This window comes from Podarcis gaigeae (assembly GCF_964106915.1).
Source record: "Podarcis gaigeae genome assembly, chromosome: 8".
In the NCBI taxonomy this organism is placed as follows: Eukaryota; Metazoa; Chordata; class Lepidosauria; order Squamata; family Lacertidae; genus Podarcis; species Podarcis gaigeae.
The window spans coordinates 23770326-23790880 of record NC_139684.1 but is presented as its reverse complement, the minus strand read 5'-3'; the positions used below and the strand labels follow the sequence as shown (position 1 = coordinate 23790880).

The 20555-nt window shown below is 46.1% G+C and overlaps 1 protein-coding gene across 2 annotated transcripts in view; it reads right to left on the bottom strand.

Annotated features, from left to right (window-relative positions):
* Positions 1 to 20555, bottom strand: part of EPHA8 (EPH receptor A8) — a 61621-nt gene that overhangs the window by 30606 nt on the left and 10460 nt on the right. For both annotated transcript variants that reach the window (XM_083752526.1, XM_083752527.1), the window contains exons 2-4: positions 12837 to 12901; positions 10114 to 10777; positions 1628 to 1783 (exon numbers count right to left, since the gene is read on the bottom strand). In XM_083752526.1, the coding sequence (XP_083608652.1) occupies positions 1628 to 1783; positions 10114 to 10777; positions 12837 to 12901 (885 nt within the window). The remainder of the gene's footprint in view (positions 1 to 1627; positions 1784 to 10113; positions 10778 to 12836; positions 12902 to 20555) is intronic.

Here is a 20555-nt window from a genome sequence, read left to right as displayed (position 1 = left end):
CCCGGCCGTTTTATGGCAATTGTACAATTGTAGAAACGGTTTTATTGCTTTAGTTTATGGGGTTTATCATATTTTATCTTATTTATTTAGGAAATGCATGGACTGCTGGATCAAAATAATTTTCCAAGTGGTGCACAAATAAGATTGGAGTGGGTGGAGCCAGAGGCAAAGGAGTGTGGGACAACACACACTCACATGATCCTCTCTATCCTCCATTCAGACATGCAAGATGTAATATCAGATTTCAAGGACATGTTCACCACAGTAACTCGAGCAGGGCTCTTACTGTGGTGGCCCCTATTCTGTGAAATAGCATTCCTGTCGATATACAATGGGCACCTACTATCTTCACTTTCTGGAAACAATTGAAGACAGGTCTTTACCACAAATGTCTATTCACATGGCTTCAGTTTTAAATGCATTTGCTCTTTTTTTTTTTTTTGCTTTTTTAATTGTCTTTAATTATGTTTAGTCTAAATCATATTCGGATGGTTGTTTGGAGGGGGATTCATTTACGATTACTATTATTATTACTACTACTACTACTACTACTACTACTACTGCTACTACTACTAATAATAATAATTCTACTCAGCATAATACTTCAGATGTAAAGCAGTGAGAGGTGTGGCCTGAGTGGAAATCCAAGGGCCAAACCGAGAAAGCTTGAGAGCCACATTTGGCCCCTGAACCACCCACCCCTGCCCTCGTATTTATGAAGTTATGCTGCTTCACTTCCTTATTGCGTTCTGGTATCAGGCTAATTTATTTCTGATGTACCTTATCCCAAGAAATCTGAATCACAGGCTGGAAAGAGAAGCCAAGCCAATTATGAATAGTGCAAACGGTGCGGTATTATTTATTTATTATTTATTTTATTCATTATTTCTTTTATTCACCATTCCCACCCCCTCAGGAGCTCAAGGTGGTGTAAATGGTTCTGCCCGTCCTCATTGTTCCCCACAACAACCCTGTGATATTGGTTAGGCTGAGAGGCAGTGACTGGCCCAAGGTCACTCAGTGGGTTGCAGGGCTGAGTAGGGATTCGAACCCTGGTCTCTGAGGTCATAGTCTGACACTCTAACCACTACAGTAAAGGTAAAGGGACCCCTGACCGTTAGGTCCAGTCGCAGATGACTCTGGGGTTGCGGCACTCATCTAGTTTTAGTGGCCGAGGGAGCTGGTGTACAGCTTCTGGGTCATGTGGCCAGCATGACTAAGCCACTTCTGGCGAACCAGAGCAGCGCATGGAAAAGCCATTTACCTTCCCACCGGAGAGGTACCTATTTATCTACTTGCACTTTGATGTGCTTTCAAACTGTTAGGTTGGCAGGAGCAGGGACCGAGCAATGGGAGCTCACCCCGTTGCAGGGATTCGAACCACCGGCCTTCTGATTGGCAAGCCCAAGGCCCTGTGGTTTAACCCACAGCGCCACTCGTGTCCCAACCACTACAGTACACCACACTTATTATTTGTTGGCTCTGCCTCCTCCCTCACTTTGTGGCTAAAGGGTGCTCATCAGTATCCCGGGAATTATCCTCTTTTATCTGACTGAGACTCGCAGTAAGGGTCTGGGTTGTCCAGGCACGCATGCAATTTGAGGGTTGGATGAGATGAAGTACGTACGTGTGCAGGCTGCCGAAGGAGGGTCCTGCGCTGCTCTGTAAAAGTTGTTCTCACAGCGACACACCTGTGCCGCCTGGGTCTCAGAATAGCTGTGGGCAGGGCAGATGGCACACAGCTGATCCCCAGGGGAAGACTTGAAGAAACCCTGTTGACAGGCTAGAGGGCAAAACAAGGAGAAAGGAGAGAGAGATGAGAAGGCAGAAGACCAGCAGATCAGTGCATTAGCTCCCACTGTGGCAAATCCCTGGGCAGCCCCAACTTTTGCTGCCAACGCGACACTGTGGAAAGGCAGCCCGTTCCCATTCAGCTGACTCCTGCTTCCCTCATTGAATTTGTCCTATGGGGAAACTAGGCAAAAGTTGGCTGTAAATTCCACTTTGGGTACCATAGGCTAGTTTCTTCACATGCACCCCTGTCTTTCCCTCCATCAATGTATGCAAGAGGCACCATCAGATTTCCAGGGCATATTCCAGCCAGGCAAAAACACTCAAGGAGGCAGCAAAGAGGGGTGAGGGGTGTGCTTTTGCAGAGTCCCAAGGGCCAGATTTAAAGGTCTGGAGGGCCACATGTCACCCATGTGACTCAGGTTCCCCATCCCTGCTATAACCACTACACCACATAGTCTCTCTAGCTTTTAATTGGTTGGTTTAGTTTCTGGAAATCTGAGCTTTGAAGGCATGGTCTTCCCATTCCGCCACTCCTTCCCATTCATCAGTAAAGAGCCACTCCCCCAAATACTAGTTGCTAGGCATCATAATTGGGGAGTGTGATGTATGCTACTACTGTGGCCTGTGTTTCGTTAGCCCCAAAATGGAAAACGAGTGACGTCCCAACCAAAGAAGAAGGACAGACTATGCACAACTTGCAGACTTAACATATAGAACAAGAGAACAAGAAGAACATACGTTTAAAGAAGATTGGAAAACATTTATTGAATGTATGGGAAATAATTGTGTGCAGCTGAAAACACTGGCAGCATTAAGATAAATTCAACAGTGTAAACAAGTTTTGATGCATGCAATAATGGAATACTGAATGGTATAGTGTTTGTAAAATATGCAGGGATTTATGATATGTAAAATAAACCATGGAAAGAGAAGAAGGGAAGTCATGGATGTCTTGAGGATGTAAAATCAGTATTTTAAATTGTAAAACAGAAAATTTAATGTGTGTGTGTGTGTGTGTGTGTGTGTGTGTGTGTGGAGTAACAATGGCTGATAGTCAGTGTGGCTCTGTTCCACCTCCACTATCAGAGACATGAAGGCTTTGAATACCAGTTTCTGGGAGTTGCAGGTGGGGAGAGTTTCTCTTGAACTCAGGTCCTGCTTGCAGACTTCCCATAATGCGTGTCTGGTTGACCACTATGAGACAGGATCCTGAAGCAGATGGTCCTTTGACTTGACCCAGCAGAGCTCTTCCTACGGTCTCAGAAGATGCCCTAAGGCTGCTCGACAGATCCCATGACATTTGGAGTACACCTTGATTTTCTAGGTTCGCTCATTTCCCCACCACCTTCCCCATAGGCAGAGTCCCCCTCTATCTCCTGTTCTTTCTTGCCTGCCTTTTTCCCTCACTGCTTTCCTTCTTCCCACCCATCTCTCTATGTAACCAGCTGCCACCTGCCGCGTCCTCCTGCCTCGGGAGCTGACAGGCTCATCTCCCAAAGCGCGTTGGGACGGGTGTGGGTGGGAGGGCCCAGCCAAGCCATCTGCAGCATGGTCCATTTGTCCTCCTGCTCGCTCTTCTGAGAGACAGGAGAACATCTGCTAATAAGCCGGCGGGATGGCTGAAATGATAGGCAGGCCTGTCTGTCAAAGAGATGATAGCAAAGCGAGAACCACTCTGCTGGGTACCAGCTCAGAGTTCAGGGGAGCGGGGGCTGCACCATGCATATGAAAGGACTTTGGGGACACAAAGGCTGCATTCAGAGCAGCTCAGCACAGGAGTAAAGAAAAACAAGACAGGCTTATTCCACCCACCACCCCCTACCCCACAATTGCCAGGTTCAGAGCCTGCAGCTACCACACACCCTTCTTGCAAATTCCACTGTTCAACCTTATTTACTAATTGACTTCCCTTTGGTTTTATCTAAGGCAGGGATGGGCTCCTGGGACTCTCTGTCTGGCTCTTGGGACTCTCTCCAGACCACACTCCTCTCTGGCCCTCCTTTTCACCGTACTTGTGTGTTTTTGCCTGGGAGTAATGGGTCCTTGAGCTGGATCTACAAATTTTGCCATAGGAGGCAAACGTCTGCGCTGCCACCCTCACACTCTGTGATTGTGAACTCCAAGCGTCAAGGGTCTATCGTTGATTTACTTGAATATTGATAATCTGCACTTCCCTAAAATATATTGCAACAAGTTGGGTGCCACCCCGCACTCTCTGCCGAGCAATGAAAAAAATCCCACGGGGTTCCAGGCACACCCCCAGGGTCTGTGGACTTTTGGAGACTTAAGACACAATGGAGACTGTCGGAGCTTGAAGAAATATGGTTTATTCACTTATTTACACCTTCAGTCTGCATGGAAGGAGTCTGGCTTTTACAGCATGGTCATTTCAAGAAGGGCTGTGCAGCCCTGGAGTCCAAGGCATCTCTCTCCCTGTTAGCTCTGCTAAAGACTCCCTTTTCCTGTCAACCTTCCAAACACGCCCCCCTCCCCGTCTCTGTTCACATGGGGAGGACAGTTCTCTTGCATTGCCAATAGCTCTCAACGCTTAGCTTGGCCAGGTCATTTTTGCATAGGCTACTTTGGGAATTCCTCTGCAGCTTGTATTTTCATCCATACCCCCAATTAATCAAAATCCTACCATTTATTAATTTCTAGGATTTGTGTGTGTGTGTGTGTGTGTGTGTGTGTGTGTGTCCCGAATCTATGACAATATCAAAATGGCTTACAAAACAGCGGGGTCTTTATTCGCCTTCTGCCACCCACTAGTCTGCTCTCGTTCCAAACAGCAACAGCAAAAGCTGTAACCACAGCAAACCCCCATCATCAACCCCAGCCTTTGGTTAGCCACGGCTAAAGGAACAGGGTCTTTAGCAATGTGGCCTGCTTCTTAGGGAACAGCAAGGACAAGGCACTGCTGGAAACTGACCAAGTTCATGGGTACCAATTTGCATAAAATATGGGGGGGGGTTGCAGGTAAGCTCCATCCTGCATAATCGATCACAAGACACACACCATTTGAATGACAATGCCCATTAACTTTGGGGAAGCCCAGCCCCCTCAAATATTTTATTAGGGAGGGGGGAGAGACGAAGGGACCTCAACCCCTAGGAGTTGGCTCCTATGAGCTGATGTCTGGGCCTTGCAGAGCACCAAACCCTGTGCTAGGCATCACCACGGCTTGGAAAGGTGTGGGTCAGCGGGACTCGGCTTGGCCACACTGTGTGCCAAATCAGACCTATGGGCCAGAGGTTTCCCTATCCCTGCCCTTTCCCTTCCTGAACTGCTTGTCTGCTGGAGAAGCTGATGCTTTGACTGTCAGTTCATTATACAGAGAGAAAACCCTGGGAGAGTTGAGGGGGTAGGAGGCGCTGAGAAAGGTAGCCCGGTTGTACTAAGCTGACAGCACCCAGGCCTCTGTGACAGGCCCTTGCCTCTGGGGATGTGCCTTCTGGTGACCTGCAAGGGATGAGAGAGACTCTGAAGCAGGAGCTTAGGTCTCCCCTCTGTGCTCTTTCTGAAGACGATGGCTCCTGAGGGACGGCAGGGGCGGCCCCAAGGTTCAGTCCCTTTACCTCTGATTGGCATGGGGGTCACAGCCTGCTTAGCATAAGTGACACAGCCATGGCTGGGAGCCTTTGGAAGGGCTCAAGCAACGATCCCTGTGAAATGCTAAACTCTCCAGCGAACCAGGCTTGCAAGGCTTATGCTATCGGAGCAGTTGCAGGGCTAAGGGAAAATTCTTTTGTATCTAGCCCGCCCTAGATACAAAAAGACAACATCTTTTTGCCAATATCAGAGTACAGGGCAGAGCACATGGCATTCGCAGCTCTGTCCTCTCCCTGCACCTTAGCATTTGCCACCTGAGGCAGCTGCCTCGCTCTGCCTCTTCCTAGGGCTGGCTCTACCCACTCAGCACACCCTATTCCCCAATCCACACCCCTCACTAGCCTTGCTTCACACCCTTTTTAAGGGATCATTAGAAAAAGGAATTGAAAGCAAAAGTGCCGATATCATAATGGTGTTATATCTGTCGATGGTGCATTTGGAATACTGTGTACAAGTAACTCATGTCTTAAGTGAGGGTTAGGTTCCGGGAGTCTACGTATATATGCAAAAATGTGTAAAGCCAGGAACCCCGGGAAGTGGGCTCTGGAATGTTACCAGAGCCCTTGCAAGCTCCTTCCCCAAGCCAGGTAAGTCCACAATTGCAGCTTTGTGCAGGGGCAGGGGAATAAATTAATAGAAAATGGGTTTCCTTCACTTTCCATTGATTTATTTATTTCCACCCAGCCACAATCTTACAATCAAGTAAGTAAAATAATTACTAGTGACCTGTACAAAATCTCGTCATGTCACCTCAGAAAGGAGCCGGGAAAGGTTCAAAATAAGTCAACCAAAATGATCAAGGGGTTGGAGTGACCTCCCCCTCCAAGGAAAGGTATTTGGGACATTTTAATTTAGAGAAAAGATTAGGGAGATGTGACATGACAAAAATTTGGAAATTTGCTTTGTGACCGACTGACAGCATTGGTAGCACAGGGAGCCAGTCTGGTCCGTGGGGCTCTTGGTTCTGCCACCTGTCTGACCCTTAAAAAAAATGCATAGCCACAGCAAGACTGTGATACTTTCAGGAATTTCCAGCAAACACAGGAGGGGTGATCAACTTTCTTTACAATCCCTGTCCAGCAACAGGCACTATCCTATGTCTCCTCTTTTGCTGCCTTGAAAGCTCCTTTCTTAGGTAAACATTAAAGCTATAAAGAAGTCCTTAGCTGTGCAAACATCTTTAAGAAATAGGATGCCTAGCTGTGAGAAGGAATGGGGAATTAATTTGGAGTCACATTAGGATGCTACTACGAAGCTAAAGGTTTAATTTCTTCCCTTGCCCAAAAAAATTGAATTTCTCTGATATTTATAGAAAGATGATTAGGACTACAAAGTGGGGTTTACATCATCCTGTCCCAATGGCAGGGAATGAAATATTACCCAGGGTGACAGCAGTGTGGGATCTCATTCTGACAATTAAAACGGCGGAACGAGGAATTTCCAATTCCAGTTGATTTGGGTTATCAATCTTGCAGCGCCGATTCTTTTCTCTGCTGAAAGAGCAAGCTAAACATCAGGAAGAACTCTCTGACGGTAAGAGCTGCTCAACAGAGGAACGGTCTCCCTCGAAAGTGGGTGGACTCTCCTTCCTTGGAGGTTTTTAAGCAGAGGTTGGATGGCCATCTGACATGGATGCTGTAGCTGACATTCCTGCATTGCAGGGGATTGGACTAGATGACCCCTTGGGGTCCCTTCCAACTCTACAACACTATGATTCTAAGTCCAGGCTAAGAGTGCTTTAACTGTGACTGGGACATTACATTCAATGAGTGTGCTAATGTGCGTGCCTGCGTACACAAGTGGTGAACCTGTGCACTCACACTGTTGTTCAAATGTAGCATTCAATGAACATGGAATCTCTAGTCTTCACAAATTTGCTGCCAGACAAAGGAAAGGGTTTAAGTGACACCAATTAAGGTTGCATTAATATGAAACTGTGTTCCATTTCTCCGATGCTTCCCTAACTGCTAATTTCCGCATTATATCTGGGCTTCCCCTCAATGTAAAAACCACTTCCAGAAAGGTAGCAGAATATAGCACATGTTTAGCACTCGTTACTTGCTTCCGGAGGGAGAGGGGGATGCTTTGCAAATAACACAGAAATGAGCACTAAATTTGCACAGTATTTCCAGGAATGGCTTTGACGTTGGGTGAAAGCTCAGATGTAGTGTGGAAATTGTGGAAACATTGGGGAAACAGGTTCAGCTGCTGTGTGAAAGCAGCGATAAGGCACCATTGAAGCAATTCCCTTTTACTGGCAACAAGGCAAGGCATTATAGGTCTGTTGTGCTTCCTAAAAAACAAGCCCGCTACCAAGGTTTACATTTGATAGAAAGAATTGTGCAGTGTTGCTCTTTTCATTTTTTTCTGCACAGGGTCTTAACTTTAGAACAAAAACACTAACTTCTCAAACTATCAGAATCATAGCAATTTAAAAAAAACACCCTGTAAATAAATTATTCTTACTGTCTAAGGGGTGTTTGCATGTTCAATTCAATGCATGCACTATCTGTGCACCCGTGTACACAAATAGCTAAGCTGTACCAAGTATATTACTTCACACAGTACATGCAGAGAGACCTGTGTTCAGTGTAATCCCAGGTCTTTTTGGGGGGTCCAAGGTGCTGTTTTTGATCTTTAAGTCCCTTCACAGCTCAGGGACAGGGGACTTGGAGGACTCTCTGATTCTCTGACTCTCTCTCTCTCTCTCCACCTCCACTTATATCTCCCTAGACCATCATATTTTCTCTGGAGGGTCTTCTCCAACTGCCCTTATTGCAGTGATGCCCACATGACCTCATGAGCCCTCAGATTCAGGACAGAAAAAACTGCAGGCATAACTGAAAAGGAAGAACTGGAGTTCTATTTTAGGGGAAATTGCTAGCAAAGAATATATATACAACAATGGAATTGCAGAGTTGGAAGGGGTGCCCAGCAGTCATCTAGCCCCACCCCTGCCTGCCTGACCTGACATTCACTTTCCTGCCTGATGCCTACCTCCCAGATCACCCCTCCACTCAACAGCTGTTGAGGGGGCAATCTGGAGGAAGAGGACTCCTTCCCCAGTCTTCTCCTTCCTATATCATAATTATGGTTTTAAAACCTAATTAAACATTAGCAGGGCCAATGAGGGCTGTGGCTTGCGGAGAGAGTGTGTGACCTAGGAAGAGTCTTGAGGGCCAGATACAGAACCCTGAAAGGCCATATTCAGCCTCTGGCCAGGAAGTTCCCTCTTTGCTTCACGTGGTTCACAGCCTATGTGACTTCCGAACTTGCAATGTATCCAGGGCACGTGAAGACGGGCATCTGTCTAGCATAGCCGTGTCCTTCCCTGTGTGACTTTGCCAAAGGTAACCTTGTGCAAGGTATTGTCAATCCTGCTGTTCACATTCCCCCCGCCTCTAAACAAAGCCGCCTTTTCATATTTGCCAAGTCAAAGCTCTGTTCCTCTAAATAGCGCTTTTTCCCCCCTGAAAGAAACTGAAAGCAAACAAAGCCTCCTATGAGGACCCCAGTCAAGTCGCCTGTTGTACACATGTAGCCTCAGGGCAGTGTGTACTGCTGCCTTCTGCACAGCTGCTGCCTCCTTATCGTCGTTTATACAGTTGCGAGCTGCAGCCGTCTTCCCAGAGCCCACGGACACTCAGGGAAAACGCCTCCGTCTTCCTCCAAGTGCTCGCCGGCGATGGATTAAGGAGATAGCTCTGTTTCTGTTGACTTTGCTTTTGTTTTCTTTGCTGAGGAAATTTTCTGCCAAAGCAAAGGCAGGGCTGCAGAAAAAACGGCCGGCTGATGGAGCCCAGAAGTGGCCAGAGCCCCCAAGGGAAGGCCCTGGAGCGGAGCCAAACGCACACAGCTGGAAGGGAGGCCGCTCGGCAAGGCGCCAAATAATCAATGCATGTGAGGCTGGCGCTCAGGGCAATCTCTACTCGGAGCAAATCGGGTATCTCCATTGTTATTGAGTCCTGCACTGTACGTGGGCCCAGAAGGACCTCCAGCTTCTAATTACACCTCGAGAAGTCCTGGGAAGGTAGACAGCGGTGGAACCGGAAACAATGTAATAATCCTTGACTCTAAGATGCGTGCTGTAAGCTGTTAGAGGTCTAAGTGGGCCATTTCCCTCTTCTGTCTGGTTTCCTATTTTTCTCCCTTTAACCAACACCTTGACATCCTCCAGGTTATGGAAGCAGCAGCAGTTTTAGGGTGGTGTGGGCTAAGGGGGCATAAAATTGAGGAAACCCATAATCCATTTGGGGGTGCCAAATTTTGGCCTTGCACAGGGGACTGTATTACTAGGGTTGCCATTTCCTGGACATATCCATAATATCACAGTCGGCAGCAGTGTCCGGGCAGAAATAGGTCAAATCTAGACTTATGGCAACCCATGTAGACAGTGCTGAAGAACAGCAATTCTTTTCATGATTTTGCCAAAAAAGGCTCAACAACTTTTCTATCCAGATTTACCCTAGCATTATGAAAGATTACTGAAGTCTGTTCCTGATGGAAGCTCACAGGTCATTGACAGGCAATATTGCAATTTCTTTTTTTTTTTTAGCTGCAATTTGGGGATGGGGGGCAACCCTGTATCTGTTCTTTGAAGTGGACCTGATCAAATAGAGCAGCACCAAAACATTTTCTCCCAGTGCCTCTTCCCTCCATCCTTCTCAACAGCAGCAACAGTAGTTTTGCACAACCCACATCCAGACTTACCCAGACACGAATCCCTTTGCTCCTCATAGCCGGCACTGCAGACACATTTTCCGATGGGCACCAGCCACTCCCCGTCAGCACTGCAGTACATTTTCGGGGTGTCCCTTTCCTCAGAGTGCCCCACGCACTCACCCCGCACCTCCACAAGGGACGAGGAGTCTGCTCCTGTCACTGCCTCGGAGAAGGATGCCAAGTTCCTCACCATGGCTGGGCACTTCTTGTAGTAAACTCGGACCGAGACGATGGCAATGCAGGCTCCAATGTCCTGGAAGGCCAGGTAGAAGCCTCTTTTGTTCAGGGGCCCCACGCCACGCACTTCCGTGTTGAGCTTGAGTCGCCGGACGCCCAGGTCCACGTTGGTGAAGCTCTCGTCGGCCGCAATGGTGTCAATTTTCACAAACTGGCTCTCACGGGGGGTGCTGCCCAGATCGCGGTCCGACTGGAGGTAGTAGAGGTTGAAGGTCTCCTTGCATGTGCCCAGGACCCCTGGCATGCTGTTGCAGTCCCGCAGGGTGAATCGGATCTCTGCGTACACCCGGTGAGCCCCGTGACGCTGCACCCAGCTAGTCCTCAGCCAGTTGTTCTGGTTGGGGGACATGACATTGCAGACTTGGTAGGTGTGGATGGGGTTGAAGAATTCATCCATTTCATTGATGGAGTCCCACTTGGAAGGAAAGAGCAGGAGAGAGGAGTTAGAGGCACCAGGTCCAGCAGATTTTGTACTTCAAACCTACGTCCCAAGGTAAGGGACGTCACAGCTTTAACTGACACCTTGACCTTTGTCAACAGACAAGTGTAGGAGGGTGCTGTAGGGCTACAGTCATAAAGACACTGACTTCAGTCTCACTGAATTCGGTCAGGCTAGGGGATGAAAGTGGTTCAATTCACATTTTAATGCCAGTGTACCAAGTTTGTGCTTCCAAAGGCGAATATGCAAACTGAAACACATTTCTCTGAATTTTGCAATGCAGTTCTCCAGCAAATCAATAAAAGTTAAAATGCACATATTCATGAAATGTGCACACAAAATTAAGTATAGAAATGCATTCCATTTGGGGAAAGTTGCTCATGAAAATGCATATACCAGAAACAAATGTGTATAAAAATGTACATATTAGGAGAAATGAGCGCACAAAAAAACAAGTACGGATTTTCATATTGCCATTTTGGGGGTAGGGAAATGTATGTGGGAATGGGGCAATCTAAATTAAGATTGGGAAAATAAGAAACTGAAAGAAACCGAAATATTCAGATTCATCCTTCCCTAAACAGGACTTATTTTGAGGAAACATTCACAGGATTGTTAGTTGGATGAGTTCAGAGGTTACAGAACTACGTAGATCTGGACAGAGGACCAGACCGGGAAGTGGCTAACCTGACACAGGCCGCTCTGGCAGGTAGGCAGGCTATGTTCCTGTCACTCATCTGATGCTATATGATGTTGGGTCATTGATAGTTCAGGCCCAGGTGTGCACTCTGAGTGTGCTCTTGATCCTTCCTTTGCAAACAAAATTTGGCATGTTTTGAAGTTGGAGACTTTTCTTTTTACTGTGCAAGGCAGCAGGAAAAAAGGCATCCAATTCAAAAAGTTCAGGGTTTTGCCTGCTGAATGCTCCCATATGACTTGAATTTTCTCATATGACATCAGGCCCAGGAAAGATGGCTCAGGTTTGCCCCAAACAGCCTCACAAGCCGACCTCCAAGACCATATTAGGCCCATGTGGTGGAAGTTTCCCAACAGCTGATTATTTAAAGCACTTTCCTTATTTGAAAGAGGTTCCTCTGATTAACTGGGATGCAAACTGTGCAAGAAAAGGGACAGGCTGTGAGAGCTCCTATTACAACCTAACATGCACTGCCTTGTTCCTATCTCTGTTTCTTTTTTCATAAAGCGAAATGACTCTCCTCTCTTCCCATGTCATTGAGATAAGGTCTCCTAGCAAGATGAAAATGAGGACATCATAATTAATGCGGCAGGCAAGCGGGTTTGATTACATCTGTATTCAGGAACTTGTTAACAGTTTAAATTAAAATCAACACAAGATTTTAAACACACACACACACATACACACCAGATTATAAAGGGATAAAGATGCAAATAATAGATACGAGTGTGGCTTAAGCTTGCCCACATGGGCAAAGGAAGAAGGAAGCGCAGATGTTTGCTGGGAGAAATTGTTTGGCTCAGCTCAGGGGGGAATTTTTTCCTCCTCCTACGCTACTAGAATTTGGGGTCATTCAATGGAAGATTCAGGACAGACAAAAAGAAGTAACTCTTCTTCGCACAGTGCATATTTAGACTGTGGAACTCTCTCCCACAATTGGCAGTGGTGGCCACCAACTTGGAATGCATTAAAGAGGAATAAATAAATTCTTGGAGGAGGAGAATAGAGGCTGTAGGGCAATCAGTTCCCCACTGACTCTTCTAAAGCGGTAGCCTAAGTCAGTCTATCAAAAAAGATGGTGGCTACTTCCTTCCCAGGGGGTGGGATTCTCAGAAACATTGGAAAACAAGAAACTTAACAGTATGGAAATTTGGCTCAACCCAACAGGAATCAAAGAAGTGCAGAATTGGAAGAGACCGCAAAGACCATCTAGTTCACGCCCCCTGCAATGTGAGAATTTTTCACCCAACGTGGGGTACAGACCCACAATTAAGATTCCCATGCTCTACCAACTGACCTATCGCTCATCCCTCTCCATAGGTTTTCCATGTGACTTACCCCATGGGAAGGGTAGGTGAGCCAGCCCCAGTCGCCAATAATGGTGGAAGTGTCCAACAAGTTCACTGAAAGATATAAGAAGAAAACTTTCATTAGAGAGAATGTGAGGCACGCACAGTTGTCCAACAAATGCTTGGGCCTTCTTGAGAACCTATTCATCAAAAGTCAGAATCTGAAGAACCTGGGAGCCCTCAAATAACTGGATGCTCCAATGCAGAGGTGAAGAACCTGCGGCCCAGGAGCCAAATACAGCTCTTTAGGCCTTTCCATTTGGCCCCTGTGATTCTTCCCAGGCCACACCCCATTTCTAGTCACACACCTTCTCCCCAGGCCACACCCCTCACTGGCCCAACTCTCTACCCTCCTTGAGTGTTTTCGCCTGACTGGAACCTGTCCTTGATAAGGCCTTCTGTTTGCCGGGATGGAGGATAGAGAGGATTGTGTGAGAAACTAACCAACTACAGTGGTACCTCGGGTTACAGACGCTTCAGGTTACATACGCTTCAGGTTACAGACTCCACTAACCCAGAAATATTACCTCGGGTTAAGAACTTTGCTTCAGGATGAGAAATTGTGCTCCAGCAGCGTGGAGGCAGCAAGAGGCCCCATTAGCTAAAGTGGTGCTTCAGGTTAAGAACAGTTTCAGGTTAAGAATGGACCTCTGGAACGAATTAGCCTGAGGTACCACTGTATACCATGGTGAAATTGTGCGATGTTCATCAAAATGTATTGATTAGTAAAAATAAGTATACAAACATGCATTCCATTAGGGGAACTGCTTTCCAAAAATGTGCAAAAATACCTGCAAACTATCAGGAGAAATTCTCATTAAAACTCTCAGTTTTCATGAGGAAGTTCAAACAAAAATTCACAAACTGATGTGGAGATGTAGAAAAGCGAAATTAAGAGTGGAAAGATGAGGAATAGAGAGAAACAGAAACTGACAGATTGGGCCATCACTAAGCTTGAGTGAAGGCAAGGTTGGGAGCCTCTGCCCTGGGAAGAGTGATGGCAGAAGCAGCAACTTTTGTTCAACAGCTGGTATTCGAGTCTGATATTGCACAGATGCAAGCACACCTCTAAAGCCCAGTGGTGTTACCCAGAGCTTTTTTCAGCCAGAACTCACAGGAACTGTGTTCTAGCACCTCTCAGGTGAGCACCATTGCCATTATAAGAGAATAAGTGAGGTGAGCTCTAGCGCCCCTTTTTCTATGTTAGCCACAACTGCAGAATAGAGCTTGCTTTTTCCATAATGAACCAGCCTCCATCGTACACCTGTGTTTGTGTTTGATTAACCGTTCTGAGAGTCTTTTTGGCTGAAGAGTGGGGTACAGATCCACTAAATAAAATAATAAATCCATCTAGACAGCCGGAAGAAATGCCGGGTCCAGCATTCCTCCCCATGAATCTGTGCATTGTTCTTTCTTTCTTTCTTTCTTTCTTTCTTTCTTTCTTTCTTTCTTTCTTTCTTTCAAGGGCAGAGCCACTCCATCCAAAACAACGTGCTCCCACTTCCCCCTTGCAATCTTTACTTTCCAGAGGCTCAGCCAAGTCCTTCTCTGTTTGTTTCACACTTCCTACGGGAATTAATCCAGGTTTGAAGTCTGCACACTAAAGCCAAAGTAATTATGCCCCGTGGTGCACAGCTACGACACACACACACGCAAACCCATACCAATACCTCTCTGCTCACACCAAAAGAAGCGAGGGAGCAGGATCTCCCAAGCAGAGATTTCATGGAGTAGGGGGAGACAGCAGGGGTGGAATCAAAGTCACCTGCTCCAAAGTTGTCCGCCTCCAGGGAGCCCAGCTTAAGTTAATGAGGAAGTCGAGGCAAATTGCTCTGCTCGTGATCTGGAAACCAAATGTCTTTCAACACTGGTGAAGGTTCTCTTTAATCTACCCATGTGCGTGTGTGCTGTGGGTGGGCAGCCAAAAGCTAAGCCTCCTCCATGTTGGACATTTGTTGTGTCAAGCGAGAGCCTCATGGGGCCATTTTCTTGGCAACCCTGCAATGGGTGGGAATCAGAAAAGGCCAGCAGCTGCCAGCCAAGGTCCGTCATACCCTCCAATATTTATCCGATGAAAACAGGGACGTTCTGTTCCATCATCATCATCATCATCACAATAATTTTACTATTTATACCCTGCCCATCTGGACAGGGTTGCCTCAACCACTCTGGGCGGCTTCCAACATATATAAAAACATAGCAAAACATTAAACATTAAGAAACTTTCCTACACAGAGCTGTCTTCAGATGGCCCGGGGGTCAGATAGCTCCATACCCTCCAGCATTTCTCCGGTGAAAACAGGGACATCCTAAGGAAAAGGGGACATTCCAAGAACAAATCAGAAACCAGGGCGGCTTCCGTAAATCCGGGACTGTCCCTGGAGAATAGGGACACTTGGAGGGTCTGTCAGTGCACGGATACTTTTGCAGGCTACAGCTCATGCTGCAAGCAACAGATTTTAGATCAGGGAATACAGTAAGCCTTATACTGTGTCAGAATTTTACGTTTATCTATCTCAGTACTGTCCACACAGGAGAAGAACCATGTAGCTTTCCTAGAACTCCTTGGCAGAAGGATGTGACTGAAATATACCTCTGAGTGTGCCCGTTTTGTTCCTGCAATGTATTCATCCTGCTTTGTCTGAATAATTTTCTGGAGCTTTCCCTTCCCTTCAGTTTCTAGCACCTGATATCCCAACCATGCATTGGAGAACAAAGCCCCACTGCGTACCTGCCCATTAAGTAGCAAATCCCCCCATTTTTCTTCCCCTAGGGCGCCGGCACAGAAATATTTTCCGCTCTCCATGCTGACATTTCCCATCCCCGCATTTCCTCTGCACCACTTCAGCCACAAATAGGCCACAAATTACGATCCAGTTCTTCAGGGGAACTCAGATGTTCTGAGTCTGGCCTTTGTTGTGAATCTGAGAAGTGATTCCAAGGCTTAAAATGTGCTTGTGGTGAAGAAACAACTCACCACCCAGCTAGCAATAAACTGCAATATTTATGCCGCTGGATAAATATTATTCTTACCATCAAATTGCATGACTGTGGCCACCATAAGTTGCTTTGTCAAATACAGTGGCATGCAGAGCCGGCAAGAGACATTTTGGCACCTGAGGCGAAGGCACCCCCTCCCCTCCAGGGAAGAAGGGGTGAGTGAAGATCAGGATCAAGGGGGGAGGATAAAGATTTACACTGGGATCTGATGTCCCTGTAGATCCTGCCACCTGAGGCATGGCCTCCCCTTGTCTCATGGGTGGGCCAGCCCTGGTGGCATATGTCAAACCAGCCTCTGGCTAGGGCTGGTGAAGACACAACTAGGAATTTGGACGCTCAATGTCATGCCCACATCATGTTGAACATTGCACTGTATTTAGAACTAAGTTTCATTGACTTACTCCAAGATAAGTGAGCACAGAAATCCAGCCTTCATTGCAAACCCTGTGCATGTCTACTCAGAAGCAAGCCCAGTTGAAATCAGTGGGATTTACTCTCAGATAAGTATGTATAGGATTGTGAGTTTAGGGAGTAGTCCTGTACCCATTTGCTTAGATGTAAGGATGGGCACCTATGCCAATTTTGGTTTTTCTCAATTCCTCATTTTTCCATTCTTAAGTTTGGCCCTCCATATTTCCACATCAGTTTGCAATTCTTTTATAAAGTCCTCATGAAAATTCATCAGCATTTTAGGGCAAATTTATCCTAATCTACACTTTTGTAAGGCTTTATCCCTAACAGACACATTTACTATTTTTTTTGGAAAGCAACTTCCCCAAATATAATTCATTTCTGTATGTTGTTTTTTATGGCATACGTACATTTGCATGCACACCTTATCCTTGCATGCACATATATTTTTTTTGGTAGGAGAACTGCATTGCAAAATTCAGAGAAATGCAAATTTCAGTTCTTGTTTTGTTTCTGAAAGTGCAAATTAGGTGGGTTCACCTTTAAATGTGAACTGAATTGAATTCCCCCCCCCCCAAAAAAAAAAAACCTACTTGGAAGTAAGCCTCACTGGACTTAATTCTAAGCAGACATGCATAAGGATTCCACTGTTAATATTTTAAATTATTCTTTTTAAAAATTGGGAGGATGTCGACTCAGCAAGCAAACACACCCACCCCTACCTATTGTATCACCCAATTGCCAGGAGGCTCAATTAGTTCTTTAAACCAAAAGGCTGGCCCAACCCCCCTTCCAGCATTGCTCTGGCCATTTCATTCTGTCTCCCTACCCCCATGGCAGTTCTCTTTTGGCCGACGAAACTCCCATTCCACTTTCTCTACATTAGTTCATTTGCCCATAAATTAGGATTGACCTAGATGTGCCATTGTTTGTGCAATTAGCAATTGCACGGATACGATTAAAAACAAAAACTGTAAACGAAGCTGGCATGGTCCATAGTGATGGCGTTGTGGAAGGGGACTTAATCCTTGCTTCTACTATGACTATGCCCCCCCCAACTGCAGCAAGCCAGAACTTTGACTGCCTCCGCTCCCCATAGTCCAGCTTTGACAGGTGGTTGACCCTGCCCACTTGTCAGTCACTTGACATCATTATGATGACAGGTGACAACTTCAAAGAGGCTGATCAGCTGTTGGAGGCATGCTGTCAGCATCAAGAGGCAGATTCTGCTGAAGACATGTCTCTGAAGGAGCTTGCTGTAACCCCTGGCAAGCTGCCTAAGGAATGAAAATATCTATTTGCAGTTTGTATTCTTAGCTGTTCCATCATTTACAACATCAGGTGTGGGGCAGCTAAGTACCGTTTGTGGAAAACCTTTTGGCTGTTCCCTCACTGGGAGAAATGAAGCTATAGGGAGTCAGGCAGAGGGCCTTCTCAGTAGTGGCACCTACCCTGTGGAACGTTCTCCCATCAGATGTCAAGGAGATAAGTAACTCTACAACCTTTGGAAGACATTTGAAGGCAGGCCAGTATAGGAAAGTTTATAATGTTTGATGTTTCATTATATTTCTGTATATGCTGGAAGCCGGGACGCGGGTAGCACTGTGGGTTAAACCACTGAGCCTAGGGCTTGCTGATCAGAAGGTCGGTGGTTTGATTCCCTGCGACGGGGTGAGCTCCCATTGCTCGGTCCCTGCTCCTGCCAACCTAGCAGTTTGAAAGCATGTCAAAGTGCAAGTACATAAATAGGTACCGCTCTGGCGGGAAGGTAAATGGCATTTCTGTGCACTGCTCTGGTTCGCCAGAAGAGGCTTAGTCATGCTGCCCACATGACCCGAAAGCTGTATGCCGGCTCCCTTGGCCACTAAAGTGAGATGAGTGCCGCAACCCCAGAGTTGGCAACGACTGGACCTAGTGGTCAGGGGTCCCTTTACCTTTACCTATATGCTGGAAGCCACCCAGAGTGGCCAGGGTGACCAAATATTAAAACAACCTTATGGGCCAAATGGGCCAGGTCTGTTTAGTGAGCCAGAGGCTCTCTACCTCTGCACTGTTGCATTAGAAATAAAGCTCTCATCAGTGGTGGGGGAAACTGGGTTCCTTCAAGGGCTTCTGTTGTACCACAGCACACATCTCACCTTACTGGGGCATGCCAGAGAGAAAGAGAGATTCTCAGTCTATTTTGGTTCTGCACTTTTGCTCCTGGAAGCGAAATTGGTTAAGCTCCATTTAGAGCATGCTGTGTGGCGAGGCAGTTCCCAAAGCTAGGTAGCAAAAATATTCCGCCTCCGCCTCCGCCTTCTCCTGGCATTCTGACCTGGCAAACTGCATATAGTTAATTAAAGGACCTGTCAGGACCGTGGGGAGGGAGGGGATGCAAGAAGTTTAAGAAGGTTGCAGGACGTTTAGCAGGATTGCATAATTAAGCAATTGAATGAGGCAGTCGGTACTGCTAGGTTCTGATTCTCTCTTGCACACAGCCTTCCTGCACGCTGGGGAGAAAATGTGTCTCTACAGAATTAACGCTGCAATCGACCTGTATCTCCTGCATTTATGACATTTGCATGGGAAAGATGATCGTGTAACAGGGGTAGTTGGACAGATTATTTTATTTTATTTTATTTATGTTTTGTTGAATGAATGAATGAATAAATGAATATATATATATATAAATCTTAACTGCTATTTTATTTATATGTTGTTGTTGTTTTGGTTTTTTATCCTGGTCTGTGGCCGTAATAAAGTTTATTCATTCATTCATTCATTGTTTTGTTTTGTTTTTTTGTTTTTTTGTTTTTATTATCCCCAAGCATTGGTCATGCTTGCTAGGGCAAAAAATATGCTTTTAAAAGCATACTTGAGAGATTCAGAAGCACTTGCTTTGATTCTTTTAAAAAAATGTTTTAAAATATTCAATAAATGCAGATTTTTGGTGCAGATTATTATTTTTAATCCACCTGATAATGCAGGAATGGGATGAAACTGGCGCATAGGAGTACACTTTGAAAGTAACACAGACATAATGTGCCCTTTTTAAGTTTATGTCATGCCTCACAATTGCTTTGAAGCCCGACAAAACAGATGAGTCCAGTGAGATTGATCAGTGCCTTATTCTGGGAGGGAGTTATACAGCCCCTCTTAAAGAAGTCTTCCCTGGATAAAGAGGTTTCAGAAAACTAGCATCCAGTTTGCAATACTCCTTTTCAGGGCAAGGTGGTTGAGAAAATGGTGGCTGGCCAGCTGCAGGTGTTCCTGAGGGACTATATAAACTATTTAGATCTATTCCAGTCTGGTTTCAGACCCGGTTTTGCCACCGAAAGAGCCCTGATTGCCCTGATTTATTACCTCTGTTGGGAGAGAGCTGGAGGCGTGTAACCCTATTGGTTCTCCTTGACATCTCAGTTGCTTTTGACACCTTGGCACTGCCCATGGTGTCTTCTTCTGGAGCAACTCAGGAAGGTGGGTATTGGAGGCCCTGTACTACAGAGTTTCGCCCCTACTTACGGGATCAAGAATGCTGAATGTTGACCAAGCTAGTTGACTATTCACTATGCATTTGGACAGCTCTTGAGATATCATGGCCAAATTTTGCATGACGGTTCCTGAGATCAAGGGGCAGGTTTTTGTCTCTGTTTGGATACAATTTTGATTTAAGATGGCGGACTGAAGCATTCAAACCAAACTGTTTTTGACCACTGGTTTCAAAACTGCACAGTCCTTTTCATTTTCCAGTAATTCCTTAGCAATGTAGGGTGCAGGGCTTTTAGTAAGTAAATAAATATGACATGTGTTTAGCATTGACCAATTGAAGAGATCTCGAGTGGTCAGGAATTAATTCCTCTTTGTTTGACTCTTATTACTTTGCACTCACTTCTTAATTTCAATCCCGCTGCTATTTCCTCCTCTCAAATCAGATGGAGGCAGATCTTGGCCGGCCAGCCGGCCGGCCACAGAATCAGGCTACAATAATCACACCCAGTAGAAAACAAAGAAAAACATGCCAGGCCAATGAGTTTGTACTAATGATGGCAAGTGGCCCCTTTCTTTCTCGCGCTCATTCTGCACCACGCAGGACTGTCAGAACGATGAAACGCTTCCAGACGGCCGAAGGCCTTGCTTTGAAAGCAATAGCCAATTAAACTGAATTTTGCATGATGTCAATAGAAGTCTCATTCTGAGGATATTGCATGACAAAAGCAGGCACCAGCCTGCTTAATAAGTCAGACAAATCACACACTGGAAAATCATTTCAAAATGGATCTCCTGCCGACATGGCTTATAAAACTATCATCAACAG